The sequence below is a fragment of the Blennius ocellaris genome (assembly GCF_963422515.1).
Source record: "Blennius ocellaris genome assembly, chromosome: 12".
Taxonomy (NCBI): Eukaryota; Metazoa; Chordata; class Actinopteri; order Blenniiformes; family Blenniidae; genus Blennius; species Blennius ocellaris.
Genome location: NC_137661.1, coordinates 17,368,168 through 17,395,022, shown reverse-complemented (window position 1 = coordinate 17,395,022; position 26,855 = coordinate 17,368,168). Strand labels below are relative to the sequence as shown.

The 26,855-nt window shown below is 43.6% G+C and overlaps 2 protein-coding genes across 4 annotated transcripts in view; both read left to right on the top strand.

Annotated features, from left to right (window-relative positions):
- The first annotated feature begins 265 nt into the window (after nt 1-265).
- edem3 (ER degradation enhancer, mannosidase alpha-like 3) lies at nt 266-14,265 on the top strand. 2 transcript variants are annotated; one of them, XM_080506424.1, is made up of 21 exons: nt 266-1,336; nt 1,428-1,473; nt 1,703-1,803; nt 2,290-2,329; nt 2,488-2,600; nt 3,284-3,437; nt 3,923-4,057; nt 4,591-4,696; nt 4,980-5,077; nt 5,298-5,423; nt 5,515-5,598; nt 5,801-5,884; nt 6,235-6,359; nt 7,216-7,387; nt 7,495-7,640; nt 7,751-7,895; nt 8,642-8,833; nt 9,052-9,217; nt 9,950-10,135; nt 10,501-10,548; nt 12,030-14,265. In XM_080506424.1, the coding sequence occupies exons 1-21, from the start codon at nt 1,248-1,250 to the stop codon at nt 12,407-12,409; spliced, it is 2,736 nt and encodes a 911-aa protein (XP_080362550.1). In that variant the 5' UTR covers nt 266-1,247; the 3' UTR covers nt 12,410-14,265. The 2 variants fall into 2 exon arrangements, with proteins under 2 accessions (XP_080362550.1, XP_080362551.1); XM_080506425.1 differs by lacking the exon at nt 10,501-10,548.
- A 987-nt stretch (nt 14,266-15,252) lies between these two features.
- LOC308137666 (uncharacterized protein C1orf21 homolog) overlaps nt 15,253-26,855 on the top strand; it is a 32,329-nt gene continuing 20,726 nt past the window's right edge. The window contains exon 1 of one of the 2 annotated variants that reach the window (XM_080506429.1): nt 15,253-15,442. The gene's annotated coding sequence lies outside the window, so the exon portion shown is untranslated. Of the gene's footprint in view, nt 15,443-17,047; nt 17,182-26,855 lie in introns of those variants that run through there. The other variant, XM_080506430.1, reaches the window with a different exon arrangement.

The window sequence follows — 26,855 nt, the reverse complement described above, 5'->3', positions numbered from 1 at the left end:
TAAAACACAATGGAAGTCAAACTAAACACACAATCACGCGTAAGTTTTTAGTTTTTGATTTAAACCATTTTTTTCTCCTACAAATTATGAGATGACTGCGGTCACGGTTGGAGTCACGTCTGTATACCAATTCGAGCAGGTTGTGTTTGCTCATAGCTGTGAAGGAGTGACTGTTGCCTGACAATCTAAACCCCGGGCTAAAAAAAAACCCTTACATACAGGAAGCGGACGTTGTTGACGTTTTCGTCTCAGCAGTGTCCGGTTTTCAGGGTAGCTTGTTTCGGCGAAATAGCGGCATAGGATTAACTTATCAAATTTTCTTTAAGAAAAGACGTAAAAAACCAACCAGACTAAGCACAGTGTTCAGCGATGGAGTTGTTTATTTCTCGGTTTGTTTTGAGTTCTCGGCCTGCCAGTCGTCACCAGCCCGGATAGTTAGCACGGTGTGCTAACTCGCTAATTAAATCCTGTCAACTGCCGGGCTGCTTCTTGGACTGACGACGCCGAGTTACCAACTAATAATTAACAAAAGAGGGGTTTACGTGTGACGCAGAGTGATAACAGGAGCAGGTACGAGCTGGAGCCACTGTTGTTATTTGACTTGTTGGTGTGTTTGGAGGCAGTGAATGGTCCTGGCATAGGGAGCTGAAATGAAGCGATCACTCAGATCAGTTGTTTACCAGTAAGTAAAGATGACCGCGGTTATTTACCGTGGAAAGGAGCTGAGAATCTCCCTTTTGTGCCGATCAGTTAAAACGGCATTGTAGTTTACACATGTAAACGGTGGGATCTATTTAAACCTTGCGTACAGGTAAACTTGTACGTGTAACGTTAGTCTTTTTTTTTTTTTGGCACGACGTGTCACTTGTGTACAAGTGAGCCCGTGTGACACATGTGGAAAAGTAAATAGGTGTGACACCTTGGCCTGCTCTCACGACGTGGAGCAAAGCTGCACTGCAATAAATACTTGTCCCACTGGACTTCTGGTTACTTGAAACAAGGACATTCCTCGGAAGTTCCAAGCTGTGATTTCACTGAGCCCAGTCATCTCAACAATCTGCTGGATATAGATGGAGGGTGAGTGGCGATTGTGCTTTTTAGAAAAGCTGGAGAGCTGTAAAGATGATCTTGGGGGAAAGAAACAACTGGTTTAATTGAGTTCGTGCGTAATGCACTGGTAATGACTACATATTTACCGAGGGACCGACTGATATCTGAGCTGTAGTTGTATTTCTGGTGCCGCCACAATGCCGCCTGTGTTGTTCACCCTAATGCTACTGGGGACATTATGTGGCCTTGGACAGGCCATGTCAAGGGAGGAGAAGCACAAATTAAGGTGAGTTGTTGGGGAAAAAAAGTGGTTGCAAGAATCATGTCAAAAGTATAATACACCTCCTGATCTCTGCTGGTTGGGACTGTCTTCACAGGAACCAAGTGGTTGAAATGTTCGACCATGCATATCAAAATTATATGGTAAGTCCTTGAGAAGTGTGTCGTCTGTGCTCATCGTTTCCGCGATATGTCGTTGACTTTTGGCTGCATGTTCTCGCTGCCACTCTTTGTTTCACCAATCCTCACCTTTACCCTGGCTTCATTTATAACTTTTACATCCTCATTCATGTCCAGATAAAAGGATCAAGGTTTACCAAACGAGGAAAAAATAGAAAGTGGGACGTCAACACCCTGTGTTGTTGTTTTCTAGGACCATGCATACCCAGCAGATGAGCTAATGCCACTGACATGCAGAGGGCGAGTACGTGGCCTAGAACCCAGTCGAGGAGATGTTGACGACGCGCTTGGCAAGTGAGTACCTTTACTGCCTTTGTTCTTGATGTCTGAATCATTTTATTTAGCGTTTTGGTCACGCAAGTCATCCGGGCAATTAAAAAAATTATAATAATAGTAATGAAAACAATCTTAATTGGTTATCTTATGTAGTTTTGCATGTTGACTTTGAAGGCAAGGCTTTTTCACATGTCTAACAACACCAAAAAAACCAACAAATTGAAACGGCTAAATTAAAACTGGTAAACGTAAAGAAAACCACCTAAACACTTCAGCGGCACCAGTACAGACCAGTTGTTGTTGTTGTTGACGAAGCCCAAATACAAAATCGCAATGAAAATCAATTTGTTGAAGTTTTATTTCTCTGAATTTACCAATATTTTCCTGTGTCTGCATTGGTGTTCTGTGAGTTCTCTGACTCCTGTAATCCATGTCTGTTACGATGAATTGATGGAAGTTGGGAAACGTTTCAGTTAACAAAAAAATCTTGTATTTCTCTGTTAGGTTTTCTCTGACCCTTATAGACACTCTGGATACTTTGGTGGTATGTATATCTACTTTGTGTTTTTGTTGTCTAATAGACCCTGTGTCACAAAATGACTGTCTATTTGATCTTACTTGACATTTTTCCCCAACAATGTTCAGAGTGTGATTTACGACCTGATTTAGATTGTGACTGTGATGCATTATTTCTTCCTGCAGCTTTTAAACAAAACGACCGAGTTTGAGGCTGCAGTGAGGCGAGTGCTGTCAGACGTGAGGCTGGATAATGATATTGTTGTGTCGGTCTTCGAAACCAACATTAGAGTGCTCGGGTAAGGTTGGACAAAATTCTTTACATACGGTTGCTGTTAAGAATTATTTTGTTACAGTACCAGAATGTCTGCAGTCGTTACCAATACCAATATAAAATGCTCAATCTACACCACAGTTACAGACAATTTTAACAGAACATACTGTATGTACTTCACAGTACACGTCTTCATTGAAATATGTTGAAAGTGCAAGATATAACAACAATGTGAAAATGGTTAAGTATGTTATTAAAAAAAAAACAACAACTATGTTTTAATAGGGGTGTGGTTTTCCATCATTAAAGACTGAAACAGTTTACTTAATTACAAAAACTGTCAATTACACAGTAACGTGATGAATAAAATAATAAATAGCCTTATAAAGGGGGAAAAAAGCAGATGTTTTCCTAAAAACCTGCTTCATCACACTTGTACTTCCAGGCAGTTGGAGTACCAAAACCAGATATTCATGTGTATTTGTTGACCAGTGGCATCAATTCAGTACCACTATATTGTTTCTTTTAGGCAACCCTGTTCCTTCGTTCCTGTCACACACTTTAAATAAAAATGTAAATTTCTCGCAATTGGTAGAGAGATCAACTGATCCCAAACCAGGAAAAAAAAAAAAAAAAAAAACCAGAGAAGGAATCTGTGAATTTTATTATGAAAATACTATTTTAGTTGTGTTTGTGGTGTGTATTCAGAGGTCTGCTGGGAGGCCACTCCATGGCTGTGATGTTGAAGGAAGGGGGTGAAAACATGCTGTGGTACCAGGATGAGCTCCTCCACATGGCCAAAGACATCGGCCTTCGCCTCCTGCCGGCCTTCAACACGAGCAGCGGCTTGCCTTATCCCAGGGTAACACACACACACACACACACACACACACACACACACACACGATTTTATAATAAAGAATTGGACTAGTATTATACAGTAACTGGGGAATGGTTACTGTCAATCTTCCTTTAATAAGTGTGTTTTATTCCTAATACTATTTGTGAAAGTCTTGTTCCTTTCGGTGGCCTTTTACTGAACATAGTCTGCATGTTGACAAAAATGAACACTTACCTCTTCAAAACCTCTAAATGCATTTGATGTTACAAAACCGAGCTGCAAAATAACGTGTCTATTTACATGTGGCCAACGTCTACATTTGCTCAGAGCCTTTCCTCCGATTACGACCACACGTTGCCATTTGCTGCTTCGCCGCTTCTCCCACAGCTGTCAGTGTGTCTCCAGATGCAGACTTTTCTGTAGCTGGCTCGCTTCCACACTCGGTATGCGACAAATCTGATGTGACTTTTTCTTTCTTTTTTTTTTTTTCTTCTTTAATGTACCAGGTGAACTTGAAATATGGCGTCAGGGGTCCTGAGACGAGAACGGGAACAGAAACGGACACCTGCACAGCTTGCGCCGGAACCATCATCCTGGAGTTCGCAGCCTTAAGCCGTTTCACTGGGGACCCTGTGTTCGAGGTGACACATTGCCATCGTATATTTACATCCATGTCATTGGCGGTGTATTACCGTCGGCCCGGGGCAGCGGTGGCTTAGAGGTTGAAGACGCTAACGTGCGTTCGGTGGTTGAAAGGTTTCAATCCGACTGGTGACAAGAGTTACCTTTGTGGGTCGTTGAGTGATTTCTCATGCTGACGTATGGATATATTTACCTCACCGAAGGAGTGGTTGGCCTTCCTCTGAACATAATGACTGGATTAATGTTGATTTTTTTATGTCTGGAAAATTGTCCCAAAAAAAAAAACATGCAGTTCTGCCCCTTTTCACAAGATAATTTCAATTTTGAGCGCGTGGCGGGTTTTTTCGGTAAAACATAGACGATCCGCAGGTTTCCTTGAGTTGAGGACGGGTTCATTTCGTAGCAGCGGCAGTCTGCTGAACAAGCACCCAGTCAATCACTGTAATCATTCAAACAGCTCAGAGCTGCTGCAGATTGACTTTTACTGTGTTAAATCAATAATGCATCCTTCTTCACACACACACACACACAGGCCCATGCCCGGAGAGCCCTGGATTTTTTGTGGGAGAAGAGACAAAGGAACAGCAATCTGGTGGGAACCACCATTAACATCCACTCTGGAGAATGGGTCCGAAGAGGTGAGCGCACGGACACAGTGGACCTGGGGTGGGTGGAGTCGTGTGTGGGTGACGAGGTGGAGGAGATTGCGAAACATTAGCAGGGCTGATGATTAGATCAGAAGTAGCTGTCTGTAAGGACAAAAACCAAAGTAATAATCTTATACGTCTTTTTTTGAAAGGGGGGGGGGGGGTGAGACATGTTTTGGTTGTGTTAATGGTGTTCGACTATAAATAGGTTGTTTTGTTTGTCCACTGTTTTCTCTCGCTTTATTTAGTGAAGCTTTATTTTGTTTGCGTCCAGACAGTGGCGTGGGAGCAGGAATTGACTCGTACTATGAATACCTGCTGAAGGCCTACATCCTCCTGGGAGATGACCTGTTTCTGCAACGGTTCAATATTGTAAGCAGCAGACAAGCACATGCACACACTTGTGTTTCAATACCTCGCAGGTTTGCATAATAGCATTTGTGTCTACCGGCATCTCCCACGATCATTTTGAACTCCAGCGCTTCAGTTTAATCTTCTGTTAGGTTCGGTTATTCAAAAGCTTTCCTGGTCAAAGACGTTCTTTAAGACAGTGACGGTCTCACTGTGTTTCATCCATCTGTTCTATGTACAGCACTACGCGTCTATTATGAAGTACATCAGCCAGCCTCCTCTGTTGTTGGACGTTCACATCCACAAACCTCTGCTTCCCGCTCGCACCTGGATGGACTCCCTGCTGGCCTTCTTCCCCGGACTGCAGGTCAGGACACGAGATGTAAACAAATGTATCTGCCATCTTCAAAGACCTCTTTGTGACCTCGGTGACTTTGTATGTACTGGCCGTGTTCCAGGTGTTGAAGGGAGACATTCGTCCTGCTATTGAGACTCATGAGATGCTCTACCAAGTTACCAAGAAACACAACTTCCTCCCCGAGGTAAGTACTGGTACTCCGTCGAACCCAAACGACTGGACTTTTAACTGTGACGCAGGAAGTGCACGTTGTCTCGTCTGACGTGGTTTGTGTCAACCGAGACCCACGACGTGGCTGCATTTCAGGCTCTCCTGTTTACCTTCCAATTTACAATGTCAGGGCAGAGGAATAGCTCACCTGCTTGTCCTTCTCTGTCTGTCCTCAGGCTTTCACGACCGATTTCAGGGTACACTGGGCCCAACATCCCCTGAGGCCCGAGTTTGCTGAGAGCACCTATTTCCTTTACAAGGTAATTTATCAAGATGTCTGACAAATGCAGATGTTCATTTTTTTACTCGCTACCAAAATAGAAATCTATTGTCAAGCACAAGTTAAATGTTTTAGTACATATACTACTCAATTTATCGTGTTTGACGCTCTCATGTAAAAGCTACACTCACAATTTCACATCATCCTCATCTCAGTTTGAAGCGGTGAAGCAGCTTCTTGCATACAGATCACCAATACTTGTTCACAGTCATCAGTCCCTGTAAAAGCACATGACATGATAGGATATGTCAGAGGGATTTCCTTTGCGAGTCTTTGTGTGAATCCTTCTTTGTACTTGGATGTGATGTCCTCTGTAATGATTGTCCCCAGGCCACGGGGGACCCTTACTACCTGGAGGCAGGTCGTACCATTCTTGACAATCTGAATCGCTTCGCTCGCGTTCCCTGCGGCTTCGCAGCGATGAAGGACGTCCGCACTGGAAGTCATGAAGACCGGTCAGATTTTAGACTCTACAAATCCTTTTTTTTTTTATACTGGACAATTTCTCACTAACTGGGTACACCGATTAGATATACTTTGTACGTTAGATGTACATATCACAAAATAAAGATTAAATTCTCCGAATACAAAAATGATTGATAGAAGAGGTTTTTTTTAATGGTTGAGTTATATCTGTATATTTGACGTGAAGGAGCCAGTTTCTATAGTTTCTAGTGGCGCTTATATTGAAATTGTTCAAGTAATGTTGAAATTAAAGCATAAAATGGATAATTGAGAAGCCGATCATTCGCTTGCCAAGATCATACAAATGTAGACATTTAACATAGAACAGAATTGCACACTGACAAACTAATTTAGTTACAAAGATGGCATTTAAAAGTTGGTGTTACAGTTCTTTTTATTGTCATGGGTTCATTTAAACAATTTGAAAGATGTTCAAGCTCTGTTTATTAAATGTTGCATGTATTGCTCAAGCTTCCATGACCAAAACACTGTAACAAAATACTGCTAAATCAATTCTCAGAATTAACATTAATAACGTAGCAACGTGTGATAACAAATGGCTTTTTTCTAATATGTCACTATTCTTTTGCTGTCTTGTGTCCTAATTTGAAATCTGACCTTTTATAAAGTCTGCAAGTTAAATTTTAATTTACCTCGATTACATTTTCAACCCCCAAAAAAAGGAATTACCAGAATAATTAAATCTTTTATCCTCAACTTATTAAAAAAAATGAGGGGGGGGGCATAATAAGAAAGTTTCAGAACTGTTGGTATTGGCAAAAAAAACCCAAAACATTCTCATTTTGCCAGTCTGGTGTTTCAAGATTAGTTTTATTCTTTCCTCAGAATGGACTCGTTCTTCCTTGCTGAGATGTTCAAGTACCTGTACCTGCTGTTTGCCGAAGTGGAGGAACTTCCATTTGACGTGGAGGACTACGTCTTCACAACTGAGGCACACCTGCTCCCGCTGTCCCTCTCCACAGCTCCTCACTCCTCGCTGCTCTCCTCCAACAGAACGGTGACCGGCGCAGTTCTGCGGCGTTTAAAAATGGACAAAACTCCTAACAATACTCATTTACATTCCAGCTCATCGCCAAACTCGATGTGTATTACTGATTTTTACAGTCGGAGGAGGAGCTGGATGACTCCAACTTTGACTGGACGTGTCCAAACACTCGCCTCTTGTTCCCTGATCCCGCCTTCCCCCGAAACCTCCGAGAGCCCATCCGTAGCGCTGTGGACAAAAGCTGCCCACGCCCGGCGCCGTACAGGTATGTAAACATATAGAAGGTGGGTGTGTACGGTGTTTATTTTGCCATCTTGTGTGCTCAACTTCATCGCTTTATCCGTTTGCCCTTCCTCTGCCTCGACCTGGCTTCAGAGAGCCTGGTATGGGCCGTCCTCCTCTGAGGGCTCAGGACTTCATGGCAAACAACCCCGAACATCTGGAACTGCTGAGGAGGATGGGAGTGAGTCTCATCCACTTGAAAGATGGCAGGGTGCAGCTGGTCCAGCATGCCACACAGGTACACTTTTCACACTCCCAAATGGCAGAATTATCATCAAATTCAAACGCAATGATTTAAAAAAAAAAAAAAAAAAAAAAAAAATTCAATTGACCTTCAAATCTGAAAATATTTATTTTTCAATAAAGCCAGAATAGGTCACGTTTTTAACAAGCCCCCAGGAACTAGGTTTTCTAATAAATGGCTCGACACCAATAGATATGAATTGATATAACAACGTATTTATGAGCTTTGTACGCAGTGTGTGGAAGAGCGAACTATATGTTGTTTTACTCTGTGTGGGAATTGGTAGGCTTGAAATTTGGAAAAATAATATAATATATAAAATGGTTATTTTCCACTATTTCACTCATAGACTTCAGTTTGGGTCAGGCTCAAAACACGATCACACATTTATGCAAAAAGTTTGGACAAAACAAATGTCGTGAACCATTAGATCAAATAACTGCTATATTAAAATGTAGAGAAGTTCAAGTTAACAGCATATGGAGGCCTTTAATTATAATAACTTTGCTAATATATCAGTCTGGAGAGAATATTTTTATAGGAATGGAGTAGAAACACTTTTTATTTCTACACTTACATAAGGTGAGCAAGAAAGCAACAGCATTCTGACAGCAGAATGTTGTTTATGCGTCATTTTCAGGTATACTTTTCTGCCAACTCCATTTTTTTTTTCCCACCTTCTTTTTGAAAACGATCCTTAAACCGTCTCTCCTCTCCCACTCTCTTCCATCCGCGCGCAGGCCGTGAGTGCGGTAGCAGCGGAGGACGGCGTGCGTTTCATGCAGGAGATGATGGAGCTGTCCAGCCAGCAGCAAAAAGAGCAGCTGCCTCCCAGAGCCATTCAGATCGTCTCCCATCCGTTCTTTGGCAGGGTGGTGCTGACCGCCGGCCCGGCCCAATTTGGCACAGACCTGTCCAAAAGTTCCACGGGGGTGAGTGGGAAAGCTGCCAGGTTCTGAATGGGCACTTGGCTGTCTTCTCACTTGTGTTTCCTAAGAGAGAGACTCACTTTTAAGAGGCAAAAGGAATGTTTTCCAAATGTTGGATGAAAAAAAAATGGAACCCCTGGTTTCCAGTGTGGGATCAGTTAGAAGTACTGCACTGTGGCAAGTGGGATTTATTTATTTATTTATTTTCCTCCTGGTTGCAGGTACGAGGCTTTGTCGCTGTGGCTGAGCCCTACAGTGGCTGCAGTGAAATCACGAACGCCGAGTACGTCCAGGGCCACATTGCGATGCTTCAGAGGGGTCAGTGTATGTTTGCGGAGAAGGCCCGGCACATTCAGAAGGCTGGTGCCATCGGAGGAATAGTCATCGGTAAGTCTGAGTCGCCAGTGACACAAAGATGGAAGACGACTGTGCAGTGACCGGATTAGTGCTGAATAACTGGATTATCTTGGAGACAGTCCGTGTACATGCATGACGACTGAGAGCGATTAAACCTGTATTATTCATTGTAATGAAAACTGTTTTCTTTCTTCTTCCCTAGTTTATTTTATTTTGAGTTCCAGATCCATTGAAAAGAATGTATCAAAATTACTGTATGCCAATTAACGTTATTGTTATAAATATATATTTTTATTTCTTTTTTTTTTTTTTTTGAGTTGTCTAAATTCTTGAATTTCCTCAGACAAATTTTCCATCAGATTTGAACTTTAATCTAATTTCTCATTTAAAGTAGCTGTGTTTATTTCAAATGTTTTTCATGTGTTGTTTTCACAAGATGAGCCTTTTATCATTGTAACTTCAAAACGTTTTATGCCCATTTTATGGTCTCCTGCTCCTGAATTGCCACAGTTTTGACTGGCTCATATTCGGGAACCTTACAAATCAAACCGAGCCTCGTGGTCTTGTAGGTTCAAACTCCATGAGTTTGTGCATAGCGAGCATTCGCAGCAGCCTGAGGTTACTTAGAAATGTTTACATTTTTTTTGATAATCAGGTCAGGTTTGATGTGGTTCATGTTATATATTGGACTAAAAGGGATTATATACACGTACATAGCATTCTCATCCCTCTCCTCCTCGTCCTCCCCTCTATCCCACCCAGATGATAACGAGGGCAGCAGCAGTGACACGGCGCCCCTGTTTCAGATGGCTGGAGACGGCCGCAACACGGACGACGTCACCCTGCCTCTCCTTTTCCTTTTCCACAAAGAGGGCAACATCCTGTTGGAGGCGCTGAAGGAGTACAGAGAAGTGGAGGTGCTGCTGAGCGACAAAGCCAGAGACAGAGGTGTGTTGTCACTTCCTCGGATGCGTGTCCCCCCCCGATCCCCAAGTCCCTTGTCGACGTTCACTTGCGCCCCTTCTTAGGTCTGCTCACGTCACCTGGTTTCATGAAGTAAAGACGATAGGGACTTATACCTTATTAGAAGTCTCGAATATGACTCATTCACAAAGCCACCCACCAGTTGTGGTTATAATTGGGAGTGGTGGAGATTTACGTTCCAATTAATTTTGTATCCTCGTTCTTTTCCTCTTCTTTTTTTTTTTTTTTTTCCTCATTTACCAAATCCCTTTATTCCCTGTAACAGTGCCTTTCTCTCCTCTCTTTCCTGGTCACTTTTTGTCTTAACCCTCTCCCCTTTGGATGAGCAGCAACGATATTCAAAGGTAAACCTCTTCCTGGAAGTCTGATTGAGGGCAGTAAGTATTGTCTTCTTTTCCATCATTCCCCGTCTGCTAACCCTATTTCTTTTTACTCTTCCGTTTCTCTTAATCTCTCTTTTCCTCCCTATAATAACTCGTATATCTCTTTATCCTTACCTTCTCTTCCTTTGCTGTGTTAACCACGGGATTGATTCGGAGTTTGCTAGAAAAGCTTAGTGCAGTCAGTTTTGTGTCCTTTATTTCCTCCCCAGGAAATGAGGACATGACAACTCTGTATGGCTTCACTGAAGGAAATCAGTAATTAAACCTCATGGTTTAATGGGGCGGCAGGGTCAGACTACACTTACCCTTCTCAGTCATTTAACTGTGTGCTTGCATGTGGAAAAATGTGCTGAAATTTGGTCTTTTACTTGCTCGCGATGATACAATCACACTTCTGAAGAGGTTGGGGCGATCTATAGAATGTATTCGTATTGATTACAATGATTTACCAACAAAAATGTAATATTTAAAAAGGATATATACGACTAAAGCCGTTCAAAATTATGTTTGCCTTCTCATGTAAACTTTGTTCTTTTTTTAATTTGACATGTCACAAAGTCGGGACAGGGGCCCAATAGGCTTGAAAAATCAGCTGTTTAAACATTGTGGAAATATTCAAAAAGAATGTTCTTTGATAATATGCATTGCAGGTGGTGGCCTCTACCACTACCATGAACACTGCATACAATTTACACATCAGACCAAACTCTTTCTGTATCGAGGTCGTACATAAAACGAGTTTAAAAAAATATCCTTGATGAAATCCAACAAAGGTAAGTAATAAATGCTTGTAATGGGAGAAGTCACCGGTTCAGCTGTACTTGAGCTCTTTCAGTTGTTGTCTGATGTTTGAATATTTCAGTATCTGCTCAACACTCTTCTTTCAGTTTGCTGAATAGACACTTGACCGCAGTGCCTTTTGAATAATGGTCAGTCTCCGTAACCACACAGCCACTACAACACCTTAACAACCACATAGCCTGCATCTGTCTGTTCCTGAATTATGCAGGCTTTGAAGTAACAGCCTCCAATTGATATTGTTATTGCCTGGTCTCTTGATTTAAGTAAAAAAAAAAAAAAAAGGCACAGACTCTCTCTTCAGTCAATTTAGAGTGCAGTCAAGGGATCAGCTGATTTTTTAGAAACAATAACAAGATTAACTTCACTTCCTCTCCAACCAGATCGCCAGAAACAGTGCAACCTTTTGCCAGATTCCTTTTCTCTGTTGACTCTCAGCTTGGATTGTGTTGCTACGTGCGCACATTTCCATCCTGTGGGGAAACATGAGTCATATTGGCAACACGCTGTTATAGGTGACGACATTTCGATGAAAACTGCTATTTATGAAGGTGAATGGTGTGACAGGAAGCATGTCTGTAGATTTCTGAGTGAAGGTAGAAAGGTTTAAAAAAACCAGTATGCGTATATATTTCTGTGTAAAGCTGTACAGTCTCACGCCTTTGCGTCTGTTTCAGGTGTGGATGTGCAAGAAGCAGAGGAGGACTGCACAACCAAGGCAACGACGCCCGTCCCACCCGAGCCCCCCGCCCAGTCGCAGATGACCACGGTGGAGCTGGAGGAGTCGGCCTCCGAAGAGGTCACTCCTTTGCAGGAGGAGGTCAGTCCCGCAAATGAAAACGCGAGCGCGGCCGAAGAGGTCGGTTCGCCAAAGGAGGAGGTCAGTCCCGCGAAGGCGGCGCCGGACCTGGCTCCGTCGAAAGAGGAGAGGGACTCGGAGACGAGAGAAGAGCCCGAGGGGGACACGGACTCGAGCAGCCAGTCGGTGGACGAGCTGCTCGCCGATTGGCGGGAAGACTTGGAGGCGTTCCAGCAGATGGAGAAGGATGAGCTCTGACAGTCGTGAAGCACCTCGTTGCCCTGTGACTAGTTTGAGCTGGCCATGGGGAGAGACCCGGAGAGAGTGCATCTTCACACGCCCCCGGCCTGAAACCGACGTACTTTAACTGAGGCTGGGGAGACGTCTCCCACGTCGGTCCCCCCCCCCCCCCCCCCCCCTTGCGAAGGCCGTCATGTGCCAAGGCAGCCCTCATACTGTATCTCCAGACAGTTGAGCGATTTGTTTTTCGGTTGATGATCAGTGAGAGACCAGATTTCATTTTTTTACTGGCCTTTCTCATGCAGTTTGTGTTTATATGTCATAACGATTTACTAATGCAATGACACGGACCAGACTGTATGTAGCCATGTCTCGTATTCCTGTCCAAAATTACTCCTCACACTGTTGTTCAGTCTATGCATTTCTGACGGCTTTTGCTCAATCGAATGCTGGTCCAGTGATTCTCTCTCATTAATTCATTGACCAAGTTTTTTTTTTTTTTTTAATGATTACGTGTTGATACTTTGACTGTTCTTTCATGGTCTTTGTTCTCATCACAGGTCCACATTGACAACAAGTAAGGACTTCATAATGTATTGTGTTGGTGACAAAAAAGCTGCACAGTTTCTTTTGTTTTTTTTTATTTTATTTTATTTTAATGGCTTTATGGTAAACTTTACACCAAAACGTGTCTCTCAAGAGGAAATATGAAGTCATGTGTCGGTGTAAATATGTATTTGTGGAGATATATGGACTGAAATATCGTAGTGCTGTTCGCTCAGGTTCTGGTTCTGGTTCGCTCCACCAAACGACCTCTTTCTGGACCAGAGTTGGGTGGAGCACGAGTTCTCAGCAGCGTGACTGGGTGGAGATTACATCCACAGGCTGCCACAGGGGGGCGCTACATGAGCTGTTTGGTCATGCTGGATCTGCTGACTAAATGAAAAGACCAGACACATGACAGTCTGATTGGATTTCTTGAATTTGCTATATTAACACAGAATGAGATGCTCATTTAAAAAAATGTATGTAACATTTAAGGAGATTTATAAATGTGGCCGAGCAGAGGTTGAAGATATTTTATTTAAATTTTAAATTCTAGTAATGGCGTTCTCCCGATTTAACCCTTTGACATTGTATTTGGCCATTCGATTAACATTTTTCTTGGCGTTTTTTTACTCAAATGTTTGAGGAATTCACAAAACCAAAGTATTCAGGTTTATTTTAAAGGGCGTGAAATCAATTTAATGAAGCCCACGTACCTAGAATATTTTAGTGCAAAGTGTCTGGGCCAGATTTTGGGAATTCATCTTTATTTAGTCTGTTTCTATTTGAAAGAGTGAAGGCTGAGGAGTTCTGAGGGAATTTAAGAGGTCTGGTATCAAGAGTCTGATTCCAGCTCTGTTTTAAAGAGTCCTGCTAAATGCAGGCCCTAGTTTAAGTTAAGAATGTGGGTCTTTTTCAAAGAATCCAAGTGTTCAGTAAAGATGTTACTTTCAGGGGTCTGAGTCTGAAATAAATAAGTCTTATCTAGAGAATATGGGTTTGCTTGTTAAAGAAAAACAACGACAACCTGGTGAGGTCTAAAACAAATCCACCTGGACTGGATTTAAGTTAAAAAAGAAAAGTCTGGGTCATATGTCGTCTGTCCAGGTTTAGCTCGAAGAGCCTACCTGGCTTTAAAGAGTCTGGGTCTCGCTTGGAGTGTGTAGGTGTTTTAAAGAGGGCTGCTCTGATTAAAAAAATAAATAAAATAAATTCCCTTTGCTGATTTCTTTGAGAAGATGTTGAAGGATTGAACTGAGTATTTAGCTAAAGGCATGTCTTCAGAGGAAATGCTACACACATGCTGACCAATAAAACAAAGCTGAATATTTCAGTGGACGATATTGATTTTCTTGAATCACTTCTTTTCTCCACAGACTTTTTTTTTTTTTTAATAAAGAGCAGCCAGATGCACACATCACATCACTGGAGTCATCACCATGCACCATCACTGTCCAAATAATTGAAGAGGTGCTGTGAGGAAGTAGTAGAAATGTACTGGGGTGAATAAAAGTCATGCCTAACAAAGTGCTCGCAGCACTTTGATAAAAGAAGTGTGGAGTTTGTTTCACTGCATTAAGATGTAGCCATAGCTGTCATATATATATATATATATTGATCTTGACATTAAAGAAACTAAACAATCACTCCAGGCACACGATTTAGAGAATTGTTTGCAGAGAAAGATCAGAGAGGTGTTTGAATTTGCACAACTTGTCAACCCTTCCTTGTCACTGGCTGAAAGACAAAGTTGGGAATCAAGACTCAGAAACGCTGCCAATTTTGGTAATTTACTAGTATTTTGGGCACTTGCACGCTCATATTTCTCAAGATATATAATCTTGCTCAAGCTTGATTACAATCCACACCATGAAATCTACTTTGTCGGTGTTTACTGGGGACACCCGCAAATTGTAATGACACTCAAGTCCTTTCCGTCCACAAATTGTTACTTTTCTTAAATCAGTTTAATTGAGAAATGTCTTTTTTTCCAGCCTGTGAAACTTGTGCTTGTAAAAGAAAAATTTCAAGTGCAAATTTAATTGACATGGGATCAAAATGAATAGAAAATGGACATTATATAAATAATAATAATAATAATAATAATAATAATAATAATAATAATAATAATAATAATAAAAACAAAACAAGTGAGAGGTTTTCAGTTACAAGCCAGCCCTCTCCGGTGACCTTGGCTGGATGAAGGTGCGGGTCTGCGCGTGGCGAACCGGGGGGGACGTGTGTCGGTGAACCGGGGGGACGTGTGTCGGCTTCTCGGGTCAGGGGAGTGATTGGCGAGCCGGGCTGGTGGGGGCACTGCTCAGCAAGATGGCTGCATCGCTGCGCGCAATAGTGGCATCCTGGTGAAATGACGCAAGCCTCAGTTTACGCTCGGCTCGCGCTCACGGCTCTCCAGTGCTCATAGCGCAGATCCCGCCCGACACGCAGCCCGGAAGACCGACCGGCGCTACCCTCCGGTGGACCGAGCCCACCCGGTTCATCTGAGTAAGTACCGGGGTGATCGTGTCCCCCGGGGGAGGGGAGGGTTGGGGGGTGATGGTGGGGGGGGATCGTCGCCGCTCACCCTCCGGTGAAAGCCACGCTCCTGCCCGTGGTGCGTTTCTCTCTCTTTTGTTGTTGTTTCCCCGAGTGCGCCGTGATTCTCCCCGGCGTCCTGCTTCCTGCACACGGGGGCTCCGCATCTGTCGGCGTCTTGGTTTGCCGGAGCTCCTGCGGGCCCCCCCCCGCCCCCTCCTCCAACCTGGTCGCGCGTTCGTGGCTATTGGCGATCGAGCGCGAGCGGAGGGTGGACATGTGCACGATGTTGTCCGGGTCTCGTTCCTGGGAGAGCGTTGGCTGCTCTCGGCATTTTCAAATTTTCCACACATCCTGGTTGGCTGTGCCACCCAGTCCCGCTGCTCCCGTCTCCGCCTGCCGCCCGTTTGTTTTCGAAAAGCACTTCGGCAGCAGGGAACACACGGGATGACCGAGGGCGAGAGGCCGGTAACCTTTTTTTTTGTGTGCGTGGGGATCGTACTATGTGCGCACACGGAGACCGTTTGGCACTCCGTCTGCCCCTTCGCCCGGTGCTTCCCCGCCTCTCCTGCCGGGGAACAAAGCGCACAGTGTCTCCCCGCAGCGCAGCTGGACACAGCTGTTGAGCCGAGCCGCAAAAGCTCCAAGCCCCGGGACAGGACGGGGCTCAGTGGCCGGGCCAGGAGGGGGGCTACTGCCGCCGCCTCTGCTGCTGCACAGCCTGCAACTTCTCCAGTGTAATAGGAAAAGCTGTTGCCAGTGTCAGCAGGCTTTTTTAAATTTATTTATTTGTGGCATGGAGTTGGGAGCGGTAGAAGTTGCATGTTGCCTGCTTTTGAGGGGAAAGACGGGAGCTGCTGGGAATTATTGACAAACCCACAGGATTGAAGCTCATCTGCAGAAATCTGACAAAAACAAACAAACAAACTTAAACTAAGTATATTTGAAATGCATCCCTCTGCTCTTTCTCAGATACGAACACACACGGTCATGTCAAAAGGGAAGCTCAATTAGTTCCCAACTGCCCTCCTGGCTGCAGTGGTTGAATGTGCCATATGGTCATTTGCTACTGTAGATTGCAGCCAGGCCATTACAACAGACCCTGACATCCATCCAGAGGATGTGCTGCACTCCGGAGTGCAACTAGGTTGGTGTGCATTTCAAGCGCATTGCATCCGGTCAGCAACAGCTTACATCAGGGTTATATAGGTTATGACCAGCAATCCTGTGAGTGGATATTGTCATCCCCCCCCCCCTTCTTTTTATTCTTGATTTATCTGTTCGTCTTCATCCATCTGCCTCTCCCTCCATCCCTCCCTCACTTGCTTGTTGCACTGTGTGTGTGTGTGTGTGTGTGTGTGTGTGTGTGTGTGTGTGTGTGTGTGTGTGTGTGTGTGTGTGTGTGTGTGTGTGTGTGTGTGTGTGTGTGTGTGTGTGTGTGTGTGTGTGTGTGTGTGTGTGTGAGCGCTCACATATGGCCTTTGGTTCCGGTGACTAGCAGGAGAGACTGAAATACAAGAGTCTCACTCCTCCTCCTCCTCCTCGCTCGCTCCTAATTCCTTTCTGCGTCTTCCGTTGAGGCGGGAGAACCTATTCTTAGCCCCCATCCCTCTTCCTCGTCCCCTCGATCATCACCGTCATCGTCATCATCACCGGCGTCACCCTCTCCACCTGTGGCCTCTCCTCAGCGAGACTTGACGGCAGTTCAGGTGAGCGTTTGGCCACGTTGCACGCAGCACCTGTGATGTCACAATCTGAGGAGGTGGGCGGTTTCCATGGTTACCGGGATGTCCAGGCATTTTTTTTTTTTTTTTTTTTTTTAGGGAGTTCCCATGACAGTGTAGTAAACCCAGTTTGGATTTGCCTTGCGGGCGTCGTGCTCTCGATGAGGCAGTGGTCAGTGCTGTCAGGTGTGTATTGGCAGTGTGGAAAGCACTAGACCAGCACAACGCCATCCAACCCTGGAGTCCTGTCCGCCTGTCAGACTGACTGAGGGCATCGCTGGCTCATTGGTCTGTCTGCCTGACCTCCGAGTCAGAACTCCTGTGGTGAATGTTGCAGCATTACGTGTCTGTGCTGCACCTGATGTGCACAGCAGTGGATGTGGGGCTGTTCCCGCAGTCGGTCTGGCTTCATCACTTTTCGCAGGGCCCGTGCTTGATTTCTCTGCTCATGTCGGTCACATTACATCTCCCTTTTTCTGTCTTTCTCTCCCTGTTCCCAACGGTGTCTACTGTTGAGTTTGTGTTCAGAGTCCGGTTGGGATGCGACATGGTGACATAATGCAGTGTTTGACCATAAAGGGACAAGCCTCTAAGCGACGGATTGCTTCTGTTTCCCATCTTCACGGCGCATAAAAGGGTTTCTGGTGGGTTCTCTGCAGGGTCGCTCCACTATGATGGTCATGCCGTTGGACTAATGAACTTTGGCCTAATCTCCAGCTTAACACCGGGCTTTTAAAAATAAAGACAAGTGATGTGAAAGTAAAAAGTTCCTCATTGACATGCTGTGGGTATCATAGAAATGTAATCTGATTTCCAACACTGAGCATTAGTCTTTTCCAGGGCCGTCCATTAACCCTCATTTATCATTCACTGACTTTCTGCTGACTCATATTTTGATAAAACAAACTGTTTCAGGACTAAAATTGACAAGTCTTTTAACCAAAAAAACCCCCCCCAAAAAATGGAAAAAAGGGCCTTGTCTTGATCTCAAGGTGATAGAGTAACCAGACGTGCTTTGAACATTTCATTTCTAAAACTATTGTTTGCAGTTCAACATCATTGAAAAGACTAAACCGCTGGGATCAACCCAGACTGACTCTAATTAAAGCATTTCATTATTTCATTGCTGGTGAGCTTATCTATTTTATAACTTTCCCCTTTATTCTTTTTTTTACCAAATAAATGCATTTTTGAGACGGTTACACACAAAAACGATAGTGTTTTATTTACTATTTGAAGACTCTGGCCAGACTTGACTGAAATCATAAACATTTACCCTGCTGTTGTACATGACAGTCATACATTTATTGTGAGTGGGACCACGAGAAGGTCTCATCAGGTCTAAACAGATTCCTCATGGAATCACAGTTTGGCGGTCTTTATTTTGCGAAAATATTCTGAGGAGAACTGCCAAGTGTGTCTGTGGTGTGACGACCGTCACTATATCTCGACTGGTAAGGTGGGGGGTGTTGTGTTGGTTGTCATTAGGCTACGGGAATAGCAAAAATAACGTTGAAGGGTTGACTCACTGAACGGCTCACTGGCTGCTTTATGTTTCTGTCTGCACTGAATAAACGAGGTTTTCTGGTTTGCATGCGAAAGAGTAACAGATTGGCCGCGTGGAGGAGTGAAGCTCATCTCGTCTGCAGCTCCTCTCGTCTCATCTGCGAGGGGCTGAAACGGGCAAACGCCTCAAATGTGCCTCATTCACACTCGCGTGAAACGGCTTTGCCAATTAGTCGGCGACATGCTGGCCAATTGTGCATACATTTCTCCTTGTTTTTCCTTCCAGCTGGTGTGATTTTTTTTCCCGAATGAATATTAATGTTGCTGTTCTCGTATTGTGCGGCTCGCCGGCTGGTTTGTTGGTTTGCAATTCAGACGGATTTGTGTGCGAAAACATAAACACGTTTGACCTTGCGCGGCTGCTCCGTTGGAGTGGGGCTGGCTTCATCGGCTGTGCAGCTGTCTCTCGGTTAATGTGATGGAAAAAGCAGTCTCACAGAAGTCTCACTGATAGTGAAAGCAGGAAATAAGACTGAAAATTTGTTAAAAGCCCACAATCACTGCATAGCTTGTGTTCTTTCCCTGAAAAAAAACCAAAAAAACAACCCTTTTGCCAACAGATGACAGTGACTATAACAACCAAAAACAAAGCTGGCAAGTTAGAATAAATCAATGATTAAACTATGAGTTGAATGTTTGAACAAGTGTGAAGCATTTCGTGTGCAAGGCGCCCGTGACGGTCTTACCTGAGCCTAATTGTGTACGACTGATTGCACCACTTTTTCTGTCACACAGACATTTCTTCAGTTACTCTTCCCCCTGCAAGTCAATCACAGGTCTTCGACTTGCTTTTGCCACAATTACAATTTCAAACATTACTTGCTTTCAAATTGCCCCCGGGGGATAAATACGATTCCTTGAATCTGAAAAGCTCAAGGTTGACGCGACAACGATGTGCAACGTCTGATTGCCTTTTGCTCTCTTCAAATCATCTGTCACTTTTTTTAAAAAAAATACTTTTGCGCAAACGCCAGCCGTCAGTTGGCTCCAGAGGAAGCGTTTTTCTCATTCAGCCTGTATCTGGTCCAGTTTCTTTCTTTCTTTCTTTTTTTTTTTTTTTTTCAATGGTTTGGATGTATCTGCACCAAGATGTGGCCAAATGCAGCTCATATTTAAACTGGACTGCTGTCCTGCTTCCTGACGTTGGCAGCAAACGGTAATCTGGAGTACTCATTCATGGTAATCTGGAGTACTCATTCACCACTGCTTTAATTCCTTTATTTTACCCTTTCTCTCAAGCCTCTTGGCCCTCTTGGTGCAGAAGGGGAAAGGCAATGTTAAGAAGCACTCACCGTTTTAAAAGTGGGTACACACTGGGATTTTTGGCCTGTCCCAGACTAAAGATGACCAGTCGTGATGTCATCACTCGTCGAGGCTCGAAGCGGTGTCTCGTGTTGTACGTCGACGGAAGGTCATCGTCGCAGTCCCGTGACCAAAGATAATCCGAGTTAGGCTCCATATGACTGCTGTCTGGCCAAATCTCACGGCCTGACTGCAGCTTCTTGCAACCAGTAGAGACGCAGCAGGAATAAAAAAAAAAAGTTGCAATGGTCAGTGCAACACCAGAAGCATGATTTGCAGATTCCTCTCCATTCTGGTTGCCCCCCGTCCACTTTCTCCACCGACTTATGTTTGCGATTTAGTTTTTCCCTTACGGAGTCACAACGGCGGATCATATGATCTGCTTGTTTTGATTTTGCAGGGTTTTTTTTGCTGAATTCCCTTGCTGAGCAAAAGGCCCTTCACCTTGTTGGTTGAGGGCCCACAGGCTCAGGGACCCACAGTGGGATTCAAACCAGCTCACTTCATGGTGCAAGTTTACTTTCCTATTTGTTTACCAAACTATATCCCCGTTCGTGAATGCCTACGACGACGACTGCCAGATTCATGGCTTCCTTCATTTATTTATCTCCTGAAGGCAACCGTGCCTCTTGCGAGCGGAGCGCGACTCCGTACAGCCAAACTTCCAGTGGTACCCGAGCAGGAAATAGCCTTTTATAAGATTTCTAAAATTGTACATTCTGCAGGAGCCTTAAAACGCTGCTCTTTTTTTGTTTACCAGCACATACCTGAGCTGCTCGCGCTGCGTGTCCATCATTGTCTGCCGCAAGGCCAGGCTTCAGTTTCACTCGGCGGAACAGAGGAGCTCCTGTATACGACTCCTCCAGACCGTCCCGGTTTCCATGTCTGTTGCTTTCTCCATTATCACTCATCCCTACAACAACAGTGACGGAGAGGACGGACTCCCTCAACACTATACAGCCAAAGGAAAAGTGAGCGCATGAACACTATTTTAGTAAACAGTACACTATGCAGGGGGAGACCTTGACCATCTACCAGCCTGTGTGTGTGTATGTGTGTGTGTGTGTGTGTGTTGGCACGGGTTCCCAGGCTTGTCAAGCTGATAGAGTGTTTAACCAGGGACGAGAGGATAGGTGCAGCATTCGCTGCCTGGCGAGAGTAAATATTATGGTGCGCTGGTCCAAGATTTGTACTGAAATGACACTGCAGCAGGTTCTTTCTCTAGAGTGTCTTTTAGCAGAGTCAGATGTAACATTTCTGTGATTTTACGTTCTTCTGATTTTCATAGAAATGGGTGCAATATTCAATTCAGTTTAAATTCACCAATGAGTTTTTAGGGGTTTTTCATTTTTTGTTTTGTTTTATGTTATACAGCATTATGAGATAGTTTGCTTAACTGTGCCCTGGACTACGTTTCATATATTTGTTCTATTTTATTATTACAAATTAATTGACTTAACTGATGTTAATATAGACGATAAAGGTAGAACATTTTCAGTACTTTGTTTAAATGTACCTAAGGAAGAAAATCAATTCCATATTTTGGTGAAACACCTCGAACTTCACTCCAAAATTAACTCAACCTCCCAAAACCTTAACTCGATGGGGAAAATATAAGTACTTCAAAAGTACTACTTTGAATCTACAATGTTTGAGAAATGGTTTAGTACTTGAAGTTTTTTCTTGTAGGCTCCAGTACATTGGTTTCGTTTGCTTTTAAAATAACCTGAACTTGTCTAACATCTGCAGCTGTGTTAAGGTAACTTCCAGCACAGAGGCAGGTCATACAGGTCCTGGAGGGCCACTATTCTACATGTTTTTGACATCGCCATATTTCAACTCATTTTACTGGAATGAACGGCTCATTATTTATCTCGTTTAAGCAGGAAGACGAAAACAACATGCTGGGCTGTGGCCAGGACCAGGACTTTACACCTCTGCATTGGCACGTTGTTTTTTTTCCCACTCCATTTCCTGGAGTATTCATGCTTTGCATGCTTTTGATGTCTTCCCCCATATTGAGCTTTTGAATACTTTTGCACAACTTGTCTAGGAGCAATTTGACTGAGGCGTACAGGAGCAGGGAAAAGTGTGCAAGGTACGTTTCTTGAAAACCAGGATTCAGAAACTGCACTGGGCAGGTCAGTGTAGTGAACTGTTGCATGCTGCTGTTCGGATCACAGAGTGGCGTTCAAGCATTCGTTACTGACGCATGAGGACACGGTGGATGTGTCCTCTATTACTGTTTGATATGCAGATTCACCTTTGAAGTTGCAGACATTGGCATGACTGAAGTCATAGCCTGGCACTGCTTTATATAGGAGCTTTAACAATGGGCACTCATCAGCACAGAACCAAATGTAATCTGGCTCACAGGACCTGTCATGCAAAAAAAAACTTGTTAGAGCTTCTTCCCTTTTTCACTTTTGTTCAGCCAGTTTTTCAGGCTCTATGGTCCCTCGTACTCCCTCTGGCACAACCCTGTTTGAGAAACCTTTGCACTGCACACAACTCGGCCTGTATGAGTGCAGTGTGTTTATGCGAGCATGTACGCTCACATCTCCCTCCACAGCTCCCCCCCCCCCCCCCCCCCCCCCCCAAGTTCCTCCTTTGACAAACTGACTCGTAAAGGAGGCTCATTCACCGTACTGAGAGCAGGTCACGTCTCACCTCCAGGTATGCAGCCATCGGTAAGCCTCCGTGTTTGCCTACTCATATTCATTTGGAGAGTTTGGGTGTTTACCGTGTGTTAAGAATGCCTCTGGGCCAACATGCATGTTGGAGCGTTGGAGTTCTTTGGATTTGCCAAGCCCTGTAATATTGTTTTGACATGATTCCGTCTGGGGTGAAACATTGACAGGAAGCTCCGTGCCAGATCTGTCTTGGGTTCAACTGGAGTGGCACAGGAGCCGCTATCTGACATCATGGCATATTTATATCTTTAAATTAGGTTACTACTTTCCTTTGGCGAATATACCCGCTGTGAATGTTAAGCATCTGGAGCGAGTTGCTCAGATCCCGTGATGGATGTTCGCCACTTAGTATTAAGAACTTTTATCCCTTCCCCGTATCGGATGTTTACCAGATCATCGTTGGCTCTGCGTGTGTGCGTTTGTGAGCGACCGAGGGAGATGGTCGGTGTGAGTGCCTTCGCTGACTTGCCAGACTTAAGCTTGTCCCATTGACACACTTCAGCGTCTGCAGGAGGAGGCGAGCTCGGAGCTGCGCGGTCCAGCTGTCTTGTGGGTTAAATCAACACGGAGCAACGCCCCGCTGTGGTCTTCCATGTGGCACAGAGCGCCTCATTGGGTAGTGCTCAGGCGGACTCTGGCTAAAGTCTCCAGTGCCTTATGTGCACGCACTGAGCTCCTCTTTGTTTTTTGTTTTTTGTTTTAAAAACATGTGTTTCACTGTACAATGAGGAGGATGCAAATAAGGCACAGCAGAGTATTCAGGTTCAGGGTTGTCCTTTAATGCCTCTTTGCTTTTAAGCTATTTAATACAAACTGTATTAAAAATCTGCAATATTTTTCTTTTGAAAGTTTGAAGTGTTAAAAACCAATTTGAATGTGACAAAAAAAAAAAGAATAAATGCTAAACAAAACATGGTGAGACAAAAGGCACCCTGGAGTTCTCTCATCACGGAGAAACATCACATTTTTTAGAGATGAAGTGACAGCATATCTGTTTTTCCTATTCTGTTTGTATTGGTACATGGTATTCCTCTGTAATGATTAACATTTATTATCGTTTGTGCTCCATTTTGAAGTTTGACTTTCAGTGCTGTAGAGCGTTTTCCGTGTTTCATTGTTCAGGTATGTAATATTTTGCTGTATTGTTTGGATTCTTAAGTGAAATCTGTAGTTGAAACTGAACACTAACAATTGCCACAAGCTTAAAAGAAATTGTGAAATAACTGTTTTAATGATCAGAAGAGAAACGTTTACCAAAGTTAACGAGTTAGTTGCAGCCCCACCAGTCTCGTTGTGTCACTTTGTACCACAGCCTAGTGTATCAAATTACATTAACATAAATATAGCAGACGTGCATATAAGAGAACATAAGAATCTCCCACAGGATAAAGCACATGAAACTCAACAAACACTAAAGCTCAAAACAACAAACTGCTGAAACCTTCAGGCACACTGTCTCACTCTGTCAGCCAGTGCACTGAAGTGACACTACTCAAATCTTCTACACAGCACTTTTACACGCAACGTCATTTTATCGTAATTTATTACAAATCCAATGTATTGAATAACACTAAAACTGAATGATAGTTTTTTTTTTTTTGAAGAAATAACTGGTAAGGTGACACTTCAATTATGGCATATAGCCTGAAAGGTTGGATTCATTAAATAATATTGCACAAATTTCATTTATTTTAAAGTCTTTCAACAGTTCTTGTCCTGCCTTACCTCTCTGAGCTGTTCTCTCAGGTCAGCGGATCGGCTGCTCCTGTACGCAGGACTAAATGTGCCAAAATCAAATAAATAAATAAATAAATACACCATTAAATAATTATTCAAATATATAATTAATTAATTACAATTAGAATGAAATATATAAACGTGTCTTTAATTCATTAAAGTACCAATTCATTTTATGTAAAAGATATATTGAATTGTTTGACTATTCAATTATTTATTACAGCAAGAAGGTTGTGGGTTCAAGTATGGCTCGAGGCTTTTCTGTGTGGAGTTTGTGTGATCTCTCTCTGTGTGTGTGTGCGTGTGTGGTTTCCTCCCACAGTCCAAAAACATGCATGGAAGGTCAATTGGTGATGCTAAATTGCCCCGAGGTGTGAATGGTTGTTTGTCTTTCTCTATGTGTTTGTCTTGTGACAGACTTCCAACCTGTCCAGCGACCCTGAAAAGGGTAAGTGGGACAGAGGATGAATGGATGGGTGGATAGTCCTCCCTGCTCCTGGAGGTACCGGGGTCTGAACTGAAGCTCAGGTGCCGACACAACATTTCTATTGCTGATCCTCAATTGTGGAATGGCTGCGCATCAGACACTGTCAACTTTTAAAAGTAATTTTAAAACCCATTTTTCTTTCTTGGCTTTTAACCCAGCTTGAGACTTTGCTCCAGTTTTTTTTTGTTTTTTTTTGCTTCCATTCTATTGCTTTAATTGTTGTTTTTTTCTCAGTGTCCACACTTTATGTTATTTTTTTTTGTCTAAAAACAACCACAGCTGAACTGGAGTGCGGTACATAAAGTGTTATATAAATAAAGTTGAGATAAGTTAAACAAGTCTTCACCCAAAAAATGCCACAGAACACCCCTTTGATGATTTTTTGTGATGTTTGTAAGAAAACATGAGGCCACGAGCAGTGAAAGACATGCAACTAAATCTGATTTTGAACAGTGTCTCACTTTGATTTTTTTGTTGGGTTTAAAAAAAAAATCTGAGACTTACTTCTAGAATATAGTTTTTAAATTTAAAATGACTGACTCGTCCTCGTCCAGACCTTGCTGATATTTATTTATAAGTGTATTCAGCCCTGTAATAGTCTGCCAACTAGCTGTAGCTTTTATGTATAACCCAAGTAATAGTTGCTTGGCTTACGGATTCTACATAGCCTAGCATTATCCCCCACACAACAATAGCTCTGAGACTGTTTGCTCTATTTTTAGCCTGCTCCTACTTACAATTTGATGTTTCAATACATGCAAATCAAAAGCCTCCAAGCCTGCGCTGCCCACACGCTACAGACCCCCTTTGAAACTTAACAAAAATCTATCAAGGCTGCTCACATTTCTCAATAAACTTCCTCCAGTGGTTTCCAGAAGGGAATTTCTCTGCTTTTCTAATCTAATATTCAATTCAATGGGATGTTAATAGCCCAGAGTGAGGAGGGACTGTACCGTTCCCTGTTCTTATGTTTATTTTCCTTTCTCTCTTTCTGAAGCTCCGTATGAATTTTATGTCTCGGCTTCGTCATGAAATCCCTCTGTGACGGCTGAAATATTCCCCTATGCCAGAGTGTTCACACGCACAGCTCGTCCTGCTCGCTCACAGTCTCAATATACGTCTCTCTCTGTCAAGAGGCAGATTATTCCGGATGGGATTATTTCTGTGTCTTTATACAGCATTAAGATCCCCCAGCTGTTCTTGGTGCGCGTCATATTTGAGTTGTTCCAGAGCGGCAGTTGAGGTAAGAGGTGCCCCGGGCCGCCTGGAACACGGCGATAAGCTACTCCCTCGACTGGGACTCGCTCTCGGGCCACAGGTGACGCCGTGTTCAGCTGCACACACTAAGCCTTGCAAGTGTGAATGTCTCAATTGTCGCTCCTCAGCCATGCCGCCTTTTCGCCTGTGGACCCTTTGAGAAATGTGTGTACGAGCCTTGCTCAGGCACCTGAGATTAATGTCTTTCCACCTGGCAGGCCGGGAAAGGGATTAATTTACAAATTCCAACCGTCCTGCGATGAAGTTTTTGCTCACTGCACATTCAAACCTGTGTTAAGGGACTGAACGGGAGCTTAGGAGTGCAGACCTCCATCTATGTTGATCGTTTACTCTATTTTGGTGAACAGATCTCTGCACCAGCAATTACCTCACTTTTGACTGAATATATAGTTTCAAAACGTCTACATTGATGTCTAAATACATAGCTGGTACCTGTGCACGTGCCCTGGAACATCAACGTTTTGTATTAAAAAAGAAAGACCAGATCAACAAGCTGAAGGCTCATCTCTCCTTTGCTGGATTTTCTAATTTGATTAAGCTAAAAAGGTTCAGGACTGTTTTCAAACATCTGTAATGACTGATTAAAAAATAATAAA

Coding starts and splice junctions, on each gene's coding strand:
- edem3 (XM_080506424.1), top strand. CDS start 1,248: ATGCCGCCTGTGTTGTTCACCCTAATGCTACTGGGGACATTATGTGGC. Junction 1,474..1,702: donor ATGCATATCAAAATTATATG/GTAAGTCCTTGA, acceptor GTTGTTTTCTAG/GACCATGCATACCCAGCAGA. Junction 6,360..7,215: donor ACTGGAAGTCATGAAGACCG/GTCAGATTTTAG, acceptor TTCTTTCCTCAG/AATGGACTCGTTCTTCCTTG.